Here is a 16,264-nt window from a genome sequence, read left to right on the forward strand (position 1 = left end):
ACTATATCCTTTCAGATCTATGCAAGTGCCTAGTCTAGGGGCTAAGGTGTAGGGATATGTTTGAAATTGGTTGCACTGTGAGGTAGTGGCAGTTTACGTTTTCCTTTGCACTTGTAATATGTGACCGACCGGCTCAAGTCGGTCTTGTGTAGCAAAATTAGAATGTGTTTTTTACATTGGATAAAAGTAGAGACTCCGAGCTAGAGAATGGTACTATATCATACGCTACCGTTGGGAAAAGTAATTCTGCTTTGAAAGTTGATAAACTCCAGAAAATGACCCTTGAATGTTTTGGTACACGTAATGGAGAACTCTTCTTTGTCTACACCCATTCAGCATCGTTCTTAAGCCTTAGGCTCACCCATCTCTTTAAGCATTCACATGTGAGGCTAAACAGATTGAGTAAGGTAGAGTACTAAACACCAAAGATTTCAAGACTAAAGGCTGGTTTATACTACGTCTATCAACATGTTTGTATACAGTTGTCGCAGTGACATTATGAACATTCGTCATCCCACATCAAACTTGTCGTTATGAAAAAGTAAACACAAATACGACAGGTTGCGTGACATCAGCAGCCTGGTGGTCCAGAATAGCATAACTTGTGTATTTTAACACCAATAAACCCATCTGTTTTAAAAAATGAATTCAGTCTACCGTATGTCAATCTAGCAAACCAGGCTAGAAAAGCAACTACTAAACAATGTTTTGGTTAGTTTCTAGCTTGCTAGCCAGTTCAAATAATGACCATATCATATAACTGACAACGTCTTTACAGGAAAATAAACTCGCAACAATATCATTATTTACAAGTTAATGGCAAGCTAATTACAGAAAATAGCTTACGGTTGTGAGTGAGACGAAATAAAAGCAAGGCCTTCTTCTTTTCGAACTTGGACACTAGTTATAGCCTAATTCGACTTTGGTGCAGGTCATGTTCTTCACATTACCATCTCTGGTAAACACTCCCAATATCAAAATAAAAGTTTATTTGTCACATGCACAGGATACAGAAGGTATCTAGCTAACAGTACACTAACTTGCAATGAAAACAACAATTTGAAAACTTTTAATATCTGAAAATGTAGCTAGTCTCTCTTACCCATATACATGGATGAACGCTTCTCCCTCTCTGTCACGGATGCCATGGTTGCCCTTAGTTTTGAAGATGTAATCCAGTGTTTTATACAACAGCCTTCTGTGTTCTCTTTTCGACTCCCTCCGCATATTTGCAATTAAACTGCATAATTTTCTCCATCTACTTAGCTATCATACTCCCACTGATTTCAAAACTTAGTCCTCCAGAAAGTAGAGAGCAACACTTTTGCAGTTCTTCATGATATCTTTAAACCACGTTAGGATTACCTTCACATGCTGAGCAGCTCATGTTATAGACGGAAGTGTGCTACATGGCAGACCAATCCAAACTCCTATCTCAGCCAGTCATGGCCAGCGGGAAGGTTCCTGACTTTTTCCATGGTGTTAAAAAGAAAAATGCTATTGCAACCTCTTTGCAATAAGGAATTGAGACCAAAAGCTCAAGAGAAGTTCCAAATATCAAGGATGTCGTCAGCTGGGTTTAGAAAGTTCACAACACATCTTATACTCTTCCCTCCTTTAGGTGTCACCTCCATAGCTATACATTTTATGACCCCAATGAGTTTGCCATATCTCCCCTGTGGAATGTCCATGGTCCTCTCTTGTCCTGGGCCTGACCCTGCTGTCTGATCGTAGGCAATTCCCTCATTTGATTAGGTCAACCTTTCCAAATTAGCATGCACACAGTTTAATGGCCTGAACTCCATTAATACTCACAGTAATCATTCACTAAACAGGATTCAAACGAACTACAATTTAACTTGAAACATGTTACATTTTAACAGAATCCATCAGTGGCTAAACCAACTATGATAGTTAAATTACAATTTTATTCATATTTACAGATGGCATACAAGTGCATTATTAAGGTATTTCGTTTTTTATATATAAATACGTTCAAATGGCTCTCCTGTGAAGTAGTGACGCGCGACATACGCCTAGTTTCCTGAAACGAGTCACACATTTTATTTATCACATACACATGGCTAGCAGATGTTAATGTGAGTGTTGCGAAATGCTTGTGCTTCTAGTTCCGACCATGTAGTAATATCTAACAAGTAATCTAACCTAAATTTGACTCGTTTCAGGAAACTAGGCGTACGTCACGCGTCACTACTTCACATGAGAGCCATTTGAATGTAAAACATTTTATTTTTTTAAATCAAAATGCATTGCTGCAGAAATACCTTTTGGAACATGTGAACTTTCATGTGCCATCTGCCCCGTAGCACTCACTTTTGTCATCATGAAGTGCTTTGAGAGACAAGTCAAGGACCATATCACCTCCACCCTACCTGACACCCTAGACCCACTCCAATTTGCTTACCGCCCCAATAGGTCCACAGACGACGCAATCGCCATCACACTGCACACTGCCCTAACCCATCTGGACAAGAGGAATACCTATGTAAGAATGCTGTTCATCAACTACAGCTCAGCATTTAACACCATAGTACCTTCCAAACTCGTCATTAAGCTCGAGACCCTGGGTCTCGACCCCGCTCTGTGCAACTGGGTCCTGGACATCCTGACGGGCCGCCCCCAGGTGGTGAGGGTAGGTAACAACATCTCCACCCCGCTGATCCTCAACACTGGGTCCCCACAAGGGTGCGTTCTCAGCCCTCTAATGTACTCCCTGTTCACCCATGAATGCGTGGCCATGCACGCCTCCAACTCAATCATCAAGTTTGCAGACGACACTACAGTGGTAGGCTTGATTACCAACAACGACAAGATGGCCTACAGGGAGGAGGTGAGGGCCCTCGGAGTGTGTTGTCAGGAAAATAACCTCACACTCAATGTCAACAAAACAAAGGAGATGATCGTGGACTTCAGGAAACAGCAGAGGGAGCAGGCCCTATCCATATCGACGGGACAGTAGTGGAGAAGGTGGAAAGTTCCTCGGCGTACACATCACGGACAAACTGAAATGGTCCACCCACACAGACAGCGTGGTGAAGAAGGCACAGCACTCACAAACTTTTACAGATGCACAATCGAGAGCATCCTGTCGGGCTGTATCACCGCCTGGTATGGCAACTGCTCCGCCCACAACCGTATGGCTCTCCAAAGTGTAGTGAGGTCTGCACAACACATCACCGGGGGCAAACTACCTGCCCTCCAGGACATCTACACCACCCGATGTCACCGGAAGGCCAAAAAGTTCATCAAGGACAACAACCACCTGAGCCACTGCCTGTTCACCCTGCTATCATCCAGAACGCGAGGTCAGTACAGGTGCATCAAAGTGGTGACCGAGAGACTGAAAAACAGCTTCTATCTCAAGGCCATCAGACTGTTAAACAGCCATCACTAACATTGAGTGGCTGCTGCCAACATACTGACTCATCTCTAGCCACTTTAATAATGAAAAATGTATGAGAAAAATGGATCACTTGCCACTTTATATAATGTTTACATACCCTACATCACTCTATACCATCTCCTGCATCTTGCCTATGCTGTTCGGCCATCGTTCATTCATATACTTTTATGTACATATTCTTATTCATTCCTTTACAATTGTGTGTGTGTGTGTGTGTGTATAAGGTAGTTGTGAAATTGTTAGGTTAGATTACTTGTTAGATATTACTGCATGGTCGGAACTAGAAGCACAAGCATTTCGCTACACTCGCATTAACATCTGCTAACCATGTGTATGTGACCAATAAAATTTGATTTGATATACACTACCGGTCAAAAGTTTTAGAACACCTACTCATTCAAGGCTTTTCTTTATTTGTACTATTTTCTATATTGTAGAATAATAGTAAAGACATAAACTATGAAATAACACACATGGAATCATGTGTTAAACAAATCAGTATATTTGAGATTCTTCAAATAGCCACCCTTTGCCTGGATGACAGCTTTGCACACTCTTGGCATTTTCTCAACCAGCTTCATGAGGTAGTCACCTGGAATGCATTTCAATTAACAGGTGTGCCTTGTTAAATTGAGTTTTTCCACCAAGTACTAAGTCATGTTTTTCAGAGGGGTCAAATACTTACTTCCCTCATTAAAATGCTAATCATTTTTGACATGCGTTTCTGTATTTTTGTTGTTATTCTGTCTCTCACTGTTCAAATAAACCTACCATTAAAATTATAGACTGATCATTTCTTTGTCAGTGGGCAAACGTACAAAATCAGCAAGGGAATCAAATACTTTTTTTCTCTCACTGTACAGGATAAAGGACAGAACAGTAATAGACAAGAACATAAGATATTTCATTAAATAAAAATTTGTACAAAGTGCATTTGGAAAGTCTTCAGACCCCTTCCGCTTTCCACATTTTGTTACGTTACAGCGTTATTTTAATATTGATCAAATGAAACGTCCTCAATCTACACATAATGGCCTATGACAAAGCGAAAAAGTGTTTTTTTTAGACATTTTTCACATATATAAAAAACTTAAATACCTTATTTACACCCTATTCTATGAGACTCTATTGAGCTCAGGTACATCCTGTTTCCATTGACCATCCTTGATGTTTCTACAACTTGATCGGAGTCCACCTGTGGTAAATTGAATTGATTGGACATGCTTTGGAAAGCACACACCTGTCTAGGTTCCACAGTTGACAGTGCATGTCAGAGTAAAATCCAAGCCATGAGGTCAAAGGAATTTTCTGTAGAGCTCCGAGACAGGATTGTGTCGAGGCACAGATCTGTGGAAGGGTACAAAAGAATGTGTGCAGCATTGAAGGTCTCCAAGAACACAGTGGCCTCCATCATTCTTAAATGGAAAAAGTTTGGAACCACCAAGACTCTTCCTAGAGGTGACCGCCCGGACAAACTGAGCAATCAGGGGAGAAGGTCCTTGGTCATGGAGGTGACCAAGAACTGGCTCTGTCTTGATCTTAACTTAAAGAACATATTCTGGGCGTTCTGCCAGATGTTCCTATGGAGGGGGCCCTCCCCCTCTCTTGACCAGACACAGGCAAGAACCAAGGATTGTTTATGACACCAAAGATAAGATGCACAAAGTACATTTCATTCATTACAGCTTAGTGGGACTATCATTTGTTTTTCAACAAGACAAATCAAGTCTAATTTTATTTGTCACATGCGCTGACTCAACGGGTGTAGACCTTACTGTGAAATGCTAACTTACAAGCCTTTAACAAACAATGCAGTTCAAGAAATAGAGTTAAGAAAATATTTACTAAATAAACTAAAGTAAAAACTTTTTGATTTAATTTAACACAAGAAAATTACAACAATAACGAGGCTATATACAGGGGGTACTGGTACAGGTTAGTCAAAGTAATTTGTACATTTAGGTAGGGTTAAAGTGACTATGCATAGATAATAAACAGCGAGTAGCAGCAGCGTAAAAACAAAAGGGGGGGTCAATGTAAATATTCCGGGTGGCCATTTCATTAATTGTTCAGCAGTCTTATGGAGCCTTTTGGTCCTAGACTTGGCACTCCGGTACCACTTGCCATTCGGTAGCAGAGAGAACAGTCTATGACTTGGGTGACTGAAGTGAAGAAGCCGGATGTGGAGGTCCTTCACATCCCTGTTAGTGAGTATTTCTCCTTTACCAAGATAATCCATCCACTTGGCAGGTGTGGCATATCAAGAAGCTGCTTAAACAGCACAATCATTACACAGGTGCACCTTCTGCTGGGGAAAAAAGGCCACTCTAAAATATGCAGTTTTGTCAAATGCCACAGATGTCTCAAGTTTTGAGGGAGTGTTAAATTGGCATGCTGACTAGTAATGTCCACCAAAGCTGTTGCCAGGGAATTGAAGGTTAAGTTCTCTACCATAAGCCACCTCCAACGTTGTTTTATATAATTTAGCAGTACGGCCTCACAACTGCAGACCACGTGTAACCATGCCAGCACAGGAACTCGACAGCCGGCTTCTTCACCTGCGGGATCTTCTGAGGGAGGAGGGTGGATGTGCTGAGGAGTTTTTCAGTCTATAATAAAGGCCTTTTTTATTAGAAAATAAATATTCTGATTGACTGGGCCTGGCTTCCCAGTGGGTGGGCCTGGCTCCTACCCATGGTTGCACCCAGCCCAGTCATGAAATCCATAGATTTGGGGCCTAATTAATTTATTTCAATTGACTGATTTCCTTATGAACTGTAACTCAGCAAAATCTTTTAAATTGTTCCATGTTGCGTTTTTATTTTTGGTCAGTATATGTTGGTACCCTTGCACTTTTCTTATTTTTTGTAGAACCTATTTTATTTAAAAAAATAAATAAAATACAAAAACGATTGTCACCCCAGAGCTAGTATTTGGTTGGACAGTCTTTGACCAAGATAACTGCCGACAAACACTTATAATAATACAAAATTGGTGAGTGCTTATATTTGTCCTATTGCAATTTAAAATAATTTTTGGGCATATTCTAACTCCCCGAAACACCCGTAGAGAGTGGGGTCATGGCCAGGGTCTGCCATTAACCCTAGTTGCTCCAATAATGATAAGTGCCTTGCTCAATGAGTTCACGTGCGAGCCCACAAATCAAGACACTGACCACCGGCGTTAGCAAAGCAGAGGACCGTGTTGCATCATTGGAGAATGGCACTGTCACAACGAAAGGTCCAGCAGATGAAATCCAGATGGAATTGCAAAATTTTCAGGACCATGTTGATAATTTGCATACCCGTAGGCGTCACTGTAATTAAATCTTGGGCGTTCCCGAATATGCTGGAATGCCAGTTTGAGAGGCCACTTGATATTGAGGGCACCGCCCAGAAGAGAACAGGACTAGAACTTGTGGTCAATCCTGAAGAGGCGGGTGGACACACAAAACCCCACAAATTCTGACAAACTCCAAGCATTGATTATGCAAGAATGGGCTGCCATCAGTCAGGATGTGGCCCAGAAGTTAATTGACAACATGCCAGGGCCGATTGCAGAGGTCTTGAAGAAGGGTCAACACTGCAAATATTGACTCTTTGCATCTACTTCATGTAATTGTCAATAAAAGCCATTGACACTTATGCTAATAGTCCAGGTAGCCTTTTGATGAAGTGTTCTGCAGTCTTATTGCTTGGGGGTAGAAACTGCTCAGAAAACTTTTGGTCCCAGACTTGGCGCTCTGGTACTGCTTGCCATGCGGTGGCAGACTGAACAATCTATGGCTTGGGTGGCTGGGGTCTTTGACAATTTTCCGGGCCTTCATCTGACACCGCCTGTTAGAGGTCCTGGATGTCAGGGAGCTCGGCCCCAGTTAATATACTGGGCCGTTCGCACCACCCTCTGTAGCACCTTGCCATGCAGTTGCCATACCAAGTGCTGATGCAGCCAGTTCGAGATGCTTTCAATGGAAGTTCACTAGGCAGCATGCCGTGTGCGCAATACCCGGACTGCCGCATCTGGCGGGGTCAAGTCTGGGTAGTCTGCCATGGTTTCATTTAATATCCGTTGGGATCGGCTTGGGGCGTGGTTTTATTCCCCATAGTTTGTTGTACTGAAGTTGACTGACTGACAGGGAACGTAATGTTATGACTAACTACTGTTCCCTGAAGGAGGGAGATGAAGTACAACACCTATTTGGCCCCGCACCGCCCGTTCCTGGGCTCGGTGAAGATTGGAATTAAATTGAGGGAATTAATCTGAGCCTCTTATCACCTGTGGAAGGCAGGGCTTCCAGGGAGGCGCAGATTTCATTGGTCTTGTCAGCTGTGGTTTTAGCTCCTTCAACCAAGTGTGCGACTCCCCATAGTATGTTGTACCTCTTTTCCCTCCTTCAGGGAACAGTAGTTAGTCATAACGTTACGTTTTGATCGCATACTGATCCCGATTTCAAATAAGGTAATTGTTACCTCTTCCATTTTCTCTCTCCCCTGACTCATCTCGCCTTCCTTTTAAAAAAAATATATCTCCAGACCCATGATCCTCATCGGTGGGTGGTGCGGCTGTACATAACACTCACGCACTCGCTTTCCCCCTCTCCTAATCTTGTCCCCTCAGTCCATTATGATTTGAATTTGATAAAGTGTACCCATAGAAATGTACTAGAGAGCTCATATAATTTATTTTTACTTCTATGAGTAAATTGAAGTTTGTAAATTAACTGAAAAGGTGCATACCACCACCTATTGTGCTGGAGTGTGTGAAGTCTGAACAGGTATAAAGCCAAGGTAGGTGATTTACTGCCACCTGCAGTTATGGAATGTTCAGTAGTATAATTAAATGGCTAAGCCATCCTGGTGACCTGGATAGAATTCTGTTATCCTTACTTAACTCATTAGCATGTCCCACCCAATTGACGACTTCAAAATGGTGAAAGCCCTCAGTGGCGCTGCCCATGTTGTCAAAGAAGTGGAGATGTGCATCTCCATGAGTTGTGTTTTCAGATGCATCGTATTCTTCTGGCATGCAAAATGGGAAACATTGATATTCTGCTTGGATAGAGGCCTTTTTGACCTCTAAGTCATGTGGTAACTTTTAAAATAAAATCACTAACACTGATTGATTGTAATATGGTAATGCATTGTAATTCAATCTTGTTTGACTATATTTTAGAGTTCCCTTCCTAACCCTTCATCTTAATTTCCTCCCTGTCTCTCAGGCACCACAGCCAAAAGGCCTCTGTCCCTGCCCAAGACCAGAATCAGCCAGGGGTCCTCTCCCCCCCTCTCCTATGTCCCCCATCCTAGAGTCCTCACCTCAGCTATGGCCCTCCAACAGTACCGCTCCAGAAGTGGGGGAGGCCAACTCAGTAAGGATGTATTGTGCCTTTCAGGCTACACTGTTTCAACAGTGCAGCCTGATGTCAGCTGCTCGGGAACCCACCAGTGTAGAAGAATCCCTCAGTGGTCCCATATTGTCAAAAGAAGCCTTTACGGGGGTGCCAGTGCCTCTAGTGTAGCCCCCCGCAGCAGATATGGGATCGGTGACTTACTGGCAACCCCCAGTTATCAAACCAAAGCTCCTGGTTCTGACACACACACAAATGTGTTGAGTCCCAATGACATAGACTGCCACAGGTACACACTTACCAGGGGTCCAAACTTAATTAAGAATTCCTCTACAAGGACCTCTGGGATTCCTTCCCTTTGCACACTACTGAGAAGCGCGAAAACAGGGCCCTTCTTAGGCCAGCATAGCATAAGGCTGTGCCACAGACAAACCTCCAGAGATGTCCCCCAAGCCAAACTCAAACAACCCACACAGGAGCACTTGGGGGCGGACGCAAATTCCTCTCACTACCCTAAGCCAGACAACCCCACCACCGCCCAACTGACACACACTGACGCCCAAGGCCGGGCCTCCATGGTGAATGTGGGCAGCAAGTCTCCCACACGGCGAAGCGCCACAGCCACAGCTACCGTTCATCTGGGCCCCACCACTTTCCGCCTGCTCCATGACAACCAGTTAGCTAAGGGCGACGCGCTAGCCGTAGCGCAACTAGCGGGAATCATGGCCGCCAAGCAGACTAGCGCCCTCATCCCGCTCTGCCACCCGCTGTCCTTAGACCATATCTCTGTCACCTTCAACCTCGACGCCAGCCGACTAGCAGCCGTTGTCACCGCGACTGCCCACACTACAGGCCGCACCGGCGTGGAGATGGAGGCACTGACGGCGGTCACGGTGGCGGCGTTGACGCTTTACGACATGTGCAAGGCGGTGAGTCATGACATCACCATTACGGACGTCAAGCTGGTCAGTAAGACCGGTGGGAAGAGGGACTTCCACCGTGAACCCTGACCTCTAACCCCTGCCCAAAACCTGATTTCCACACAGCACCAGGTTTGGGAGTCAATACCATTTTTATTTAGGTAAGTTTAACTCAGGAGACTTCCTGATTTGACTGAACTGAAATTGGAATCGAGCCCCCAATCCTGCATGGTATATCTCCTTTCCGACCCCCTAATCTCTGTTCACCTTAGAGAGGATCAAGAAATGCCTCACTGTAAATCCTCCACTGATTAAGTTTCCATAACCTATGTGAATCAAATCAGCGTGCCGATGGCACTGTCTGCCTGGTAGGCCGTGCCACGACTTGCTGATAGTATTGTTTTTTTCATTGTACCAGATAACAGGGCATGGGTACGATCAGAAATGCTTACTCTGGCTATCTGTACTGTACATTTTGTTAAATATCAGTCGCACACTCTCCCTTAAAATATTAAATGTAGGAAATGTAAAATTGCAGTTTTGCTTTTGCTTTATTTTATAGTCTTTTTTTAATCTGGGGCATCATTTATGAAATGTTCTTACACACAGATTGTGAATTGTTTGTACGTTGAAATCCATGGCAGCATTGATTCATAAACCTTAAACTTGATGTGAAAAAATGATTCATTGGATTTTTTTTTTATAAAAGGGTGATTTATTAATGAAACATGCTTGTGATTCCCACACCTTTTAACAATGCTTATACATTTTTTTTAATGATTTGTGTGCTGAAATTTAGTATAAAATTGAGACCCCTTGTATGTACTAAGAAAGTCTTAAAATGGTATTTGCATAATAATGACCTAGTAACACTGCACAATTCATATTGGATCAGTTATTTCTGTATACCAGAAATAACTAGTTTGTTAGTGAATACCAGGTGGAAATGGCAACAATATCAACAACATGGTAAATACAGTGCCTTCGGAAAGTATTCAAACCCATTGACTTTTTCCACATTTTGTTAGGTTACAGCCTTCTTCTAAAATTGATTAAATAGTTTTTTTCCCCTCATTGATCAACACACAATACCCCATTTTTCCCCTCATTCATCCAAACTTCCGAATACTGCCCCCTATCCCAAAGAAGTTTTGACGTCCGGATGAAAAGCGTGCCCAAAGTAAACTGCCTGCTACTCAGGCCCAGAAGCTAAGATATGCATATAATTGGTAGATTTGGATAGAAAACACTCAAGTTTCTAAAACTGTTAAAATAATGTCTGAGTATAACAGAACTGAAATGGCAGGTGAAACTCCGATGACAAACCATTAAAATATATATATATATATATATTTTATATATTTATTTATTTATTTTATATATATATATTTTATATATATATTCAGCATACCACTGATTTCAATGGCTGGCACTTTTATAATAGGGTGAAATTGTCCCCGGTTGCAGTTCCTAGGGCTTCCACTAGATGTCAACAGTCTTTAGAAAGAGTTTCAGGCTGGTTTTTGGAAAAATGAGGGAGAAGTTGTAGTTTTTCTAAGTGGCTCCCATTTTGGCTGTAGTGTTTCCAAGCGCATGGCCGAGAGAGCGAGTTCTTTTTGTTTATCTCCGGTAAAGACTAACGATTCTCCGTCTTAAATTGTATTGTTTATTTGCGTATTAGGGTACCTAAGGATTGATTATAAACGTTGATTGACTTGTTTGGATAAGTTTATTGGTAACGTTTGGGATTCATTTTGAATGAGGGAAACCGAGTGGATTATTGACTGAAGCGCTCCAGCTAAACTGAGTTTTTATGCATATAAAGGACTTTATCGAACAAAAGGACCATTTGTAATGTAACTGGGACATTTTGGAGTGCCAACAGAAGAAGATCTTCAAAGGTAAGGCATATAATATCGCTATTTTGGACTTTCGTGTCGCAACTCCCTGGTTGAAAATGATTTGTTATTCATTTGTGTGCTGGACGCTGTCCTCAGATAATCCCATGGTTTGCTTTCGCCCTAAAACCTTTTTGAAATCTGACACCTTGGCTGGATTAACAACAAGTTAAGCTTTATTTTGATGTATTGCACTTGTGATTTCATGAAAGTTTAATATTTATAGTAATTTAATTTTAATTTGGCGCTCTGCCATTTCACCAGGTGTTGGCCAGGTGGGACGCTACCGTCCCACATATCCATAAGAAGTTAAAACCTGTTAAGGCTAGAGGGCAGTGTTAGGATGACTGACGTGCCCAAAGTAACTGCCTGTTACTCAGGCCCAGAAGCTAGGATATGCATATAATTGGTAGCATTGGATAGAAAAGTTTCTAAAACTGTTAAAATAATGTCTGCGAGTATAACAGAACTGATATGGCGAAAACTCGAGGAGAATCCATACGGAAATTCTTTTTTTTGAGGTCACCACCCATTCAAATGAAATCCTCCCAGATTGCAGTTCCTATGGCTTCCACTAGATGTCAAGTCTTTTTAGAAAGGGTTTCAGGCTTGTTTTTTGAAAAATGAATTTGTAGTTTTTCAAGGTTGCTCTCATTTTGGACTGTAGTCTTGTGGCACGCGTGGAAGAGGGTGCGCACTTCATTATTTAGCTCCGGTATTGAACATACTACATTCCGTCTTAAATTTTAGCGTTTATTTACATATTAGGGCAGCTGAGGATTGATTAGAAACGTTGTTTGACTTGTTTGGATAAAGTTTATTGGTAACTTTTGGGATTGCTTTGTATGCATGTTGAACGAGTGGAATGGGTGGATTATTGAATCAAACGCGCCAACTAAACTGACTTTTTTGGGATATAAAGAAGGACTTTATCGAACAAAATGACCATTTGTTGTGTAGCTGGGACCCTTGAGATTGCAAACAGAGGACGATATTCAAAGGTAAGGGATTTATTTTATCGCTATTTCTGACTTTTGTGACGACTATGCTGGTGTATGCGGGGCGCTGTCCTCAGATAACCGCATGGTATGCTTTCGCCATAAAGCCTTTTTGAAATCTGACAAAGCGGCTGGATTAACAAGAAGTTAAGCTTTTAAATGATGTATGACACTTGTATTTTCATGAATGTTTAATATTAAGATTTTTGTATTTTGAATTTCACCGGATGTTTTCGAGATGGGGCGCTAGCGTCCCACCTAGCCCAAAGAGGTTTTTAATTCACCAGGGAGGGTTAAACACACACACAGCAAAGAGATTAGCACAGAATGTGTCAATTTCAATTTATCTTAAAAAAATAAAGTCCAATCCTCTTACTGCATTCCTGGACCCATCACATATGGACACATACTGTATAACTGTCACCATGGAACAGGAGGGGCCATTATACAACAACAGATGTAATCAACTAAGAATATCCATAAATATTGCTTAACTTTTATAGCACTGAACGGTCAATTTTTGAAAAGTGCCTTGTCTTCATTAAACTTCACAAGATTCAATGTCTAATTCGACTCTAGTTCACTGGATAGGGAATAGTGGTGACCTCTACTGAGCTACGCAGCCTACCCATCTCCTCTGCCCGGCCTCAGTGTTGTGCTATTTCTCTTGAACATGGATGACAGATGGCAGCATTGTTTGTTTGTTTGTGTTCGGGGTCCTCCACTCTGATCTCTAGCCTGGTTTCCTGGGGGAATCCCAGGCTTTTGCCCTACAGGAATCTGCTCACATGTCTCCCTCAGGATGTGACCCGATTCAGGAAACTATGCGTATGTCACAAGTCACGACTTCACAGGAGCTATTTGTACATTAAAATAAATGTTTTATAAAAATTGTTTTTTTGGCAGAAATGCCTTCTCGAACATGTATACTTTCATGTGCCTTTTTATATCAAAGTTTTATGCCATCTGTAAATACGAATAAAATTGTTAAATTACGAGCCTAGTGGGTTTAACCACAGAAAAAGTCAGCAACCTTCCCGCTAGACATGATTGGGCTGGACATGCCGAGCGATGAGTTTGGATTGGTCTGCCATATAGCACACGTCTGTCTATTGGAGCTGGTCAGTATGTCTAGGTAATCATGTCAAACGCAGTAGTAAAACTGCATAAACCTAATGTCAAGTTAAAGTGTACTGTTAACGTTAGCTGACTGGCTCGCTAGCTATGTGTATGCTCTCCACTTTCTGCAGGACCGAGATTTGAAAGTGGAACTTGAGTATGATAGCTAAGGAGATGGAGAAAACACCAGTCTGATTACATTGTGCATGGCATCAGACAGGAGACGCGTCCAACCATGATGTATCCTGGTATAAGATTGTTTAGCTAGCTACATTTTCAGATATTACGTTTCTAATTTTGACAGTGGTTTCATTTCAAGTGTACTGTTAGCTAGCTATGTGTGTGTATGATCTTATTCTTCGTATCTCAGACATATTTGCTTGATTAGTTATAGCCATAGAACCTGGTTGTTAGCTACCTGCAGATTCATGCAGGGTGGTAACGTCATGAGTTGTGATTATGGTCCATTGTTTAGCTAGCTAGCTGCATGTCTTGTCAAAATTAGAGTGGAGTCTTTGTTAAAGTATTTTCATTTCAAGTGTACTGTTAGCTAGCTAACGTAAGCTGGCTGGCTCGCTAGCTGACGTTATGTCATGCGTTGGGATTCATTATTTACCTAGCTAGCTATCTAGCTACATTTCTTACAAAACTCTCGTCTTAGTGTGCCAGAGCGCAGAATAACTGATTCAATTTTGAACGCTCAAAACCCATTGAATATTGCCGGTGTCAGTAAACGTCGGCAGCAAAGCGTAATTCAATTCAGAGCGCCCAGTGCGCGCTGAACTCAAAACGCTCTGAATTTACAAACGGACACTCTGACAGCACAGTTGCAGTCACGAACGCTCTGGATGACATACTGTAACAGCCTAACCAGCTCTGCTAGGGCGACTAATGTTCAGTGAGTTGTTCTCTCTCTTTTAGATGTTTGGAAGTAGCTGGCAAGTTAGTTCAGAACAGTTGGATCAACCCTTAAAGAGATGGGTGGGGCTAAGGCTGAAGAGGGTGTGAACAATGCATGAATGAGTGTAGACATAGCAGGGCTCTTCAATAGTAGTACCAAAACATTGAAAGACGTTTTTCTCAAAAGCGAGTTTACAAGTTGATCAACTTTCAAAGCAGAATTACTTTCCCATTGTTTCCTCAAATGCAGTGTATTACATGCCGTTTTGTAGCTCTGAGTCTCTAATTTTATCCAAAATAAAAAACAGATTCAAATGTTGCTACATAAGACTGAATAAGATCCAGGTGGTGAGTCACATATGTGCTTTAATTTGAGTGTGAAGACATTTTCTTCGTGTGAGCGACTAGGGACGGGGTTAAGTATATCTGTGAGGGACTGCTCACACGCGAGTGCATTTTTGTGTAATTTGAATGTACAAAATGTGTGCATTTTGACATGTTTATTTGATAAGTCTAAGGCCTAGATTCAATCCGATCAAGCGTTAACCAGCGATAGCCGACACCCACATAACTGATGTTTTGGTGGTGTCAGAGGTGCGCAGCAGCTCTTGTGATCGTTGTTACGAAGCCACACCCGTCCCACTAGCGTTAGCCTACACTTTCTCGTTCTGAACTTCTATCTAAAAATAATGACGCTCAAATTGAAAATCATTCAACAAAATAATGAGGATTTCTATCATCCTAATTGAGGTGTAGATTACATCTCAGTGTTTGAACTTGTAAACAACGCTGCATGGGATATATCTAAATGCGACTCCATGCAGCCAATGGCGATGTCTGCTCTAGGTAAAATGTCGGGAGCCATATGTGAATTTGACAGCTCTAACGCAGTTCCGACACCGTCAAAACATCGGCTAACATCCAGATATCCACATATATGCAGCCTTTGACTTGCCTACTGCTGAAATATTAGAAATATGTATCTTCATTATTTCTCTTCATATGACAAGGATTTGCCAGTAGATTGTCGACTTGATTCATGATGACTGTTAGCCTGCTAGATAAGATTTTTTTTAAGTAGGATGTCCTTGATCAGTCCAATCAAAGCTACTGTAGATATAACGTGATTTGACTTCCTTTTATCTGTGGCCAATGACCTTGAGCCTTCTTGGATGGGCACTTCTAATGCAACTCTATGGCAGCACCTAAAGGGGCTTGAATGTTCCAGCTCTACCCTTAGATTTTGCGGTGATGTAGTGTCCCCATGAGTGTCAGAACACTGAGCCAATCACGGCACAAGTAGAGAATATTACCAACCCCTACGCTCCGTATTTTCCACTGGCTGCCCCACGGAAAGCACTGAGCTAGGCTGAAACACCTGCATTTTGGAGCTGCCTTAAGAAAGCAAAAAATAGTTTTGTATGCGGCTTTATTAACACAATGATTTATTTTTACATTGTTTGCAAACTGATATGTGACACATATGAATGCCAAAATAACATGCATTTTTATTTTTTGGGCTAAACAGGTGGGGATCTGCTCCACTTGCCCTGAATGACAGGTCGCCACTGCCTGTAGTTTATTATGGGTTAATAACCTAAACTGTTACCTTCATTTTTATAAAGTGTACCTTAATGTAAAAAAAGAACATCATTGAG

At 41.9% G+C, this 16,264-nt stretch overlaps 1 protein-coding gene across 1 annotated transcript in view; it reads left to right on the top strand.

The window, feature by feature from the left end:
• LOC106610594 (uncharacterized) overlaps window positions 1-10,374 on the top strand; it is a 34,330-nt gene extending 23,956 nt beyond the window's left edge. The window contains exon 3 of the mRNA XM_014209987.3: window positions 8,643-10,374. Coding sequence (XP_014065462.1) covers window positions 8,643-9,781 — 1,139 coding nt within the window. The 3' untranslated portion in view covers window positions 9,782-10,374. The remainder of the gene's footprint in view (window positions 1-8,642) is intronic.
• The last annotated feature ends 5,890 nt before the right edge of the window (window positions 10,375-16,264 follow it).

This window comes from Salmo salar, chromosome 09 (assembly GCF_965601325.2).
Source record: "Salmo salar chromosome 09, fSalSal1, whole genome shotgun sequence".
Taxonomy (NCBI): domain Eukaryota; kingdom Metazoa; phylum Chordata; class Actinopteri; order Salmoniformes; family Salmonidae; genus Salmo; species Salmo salar.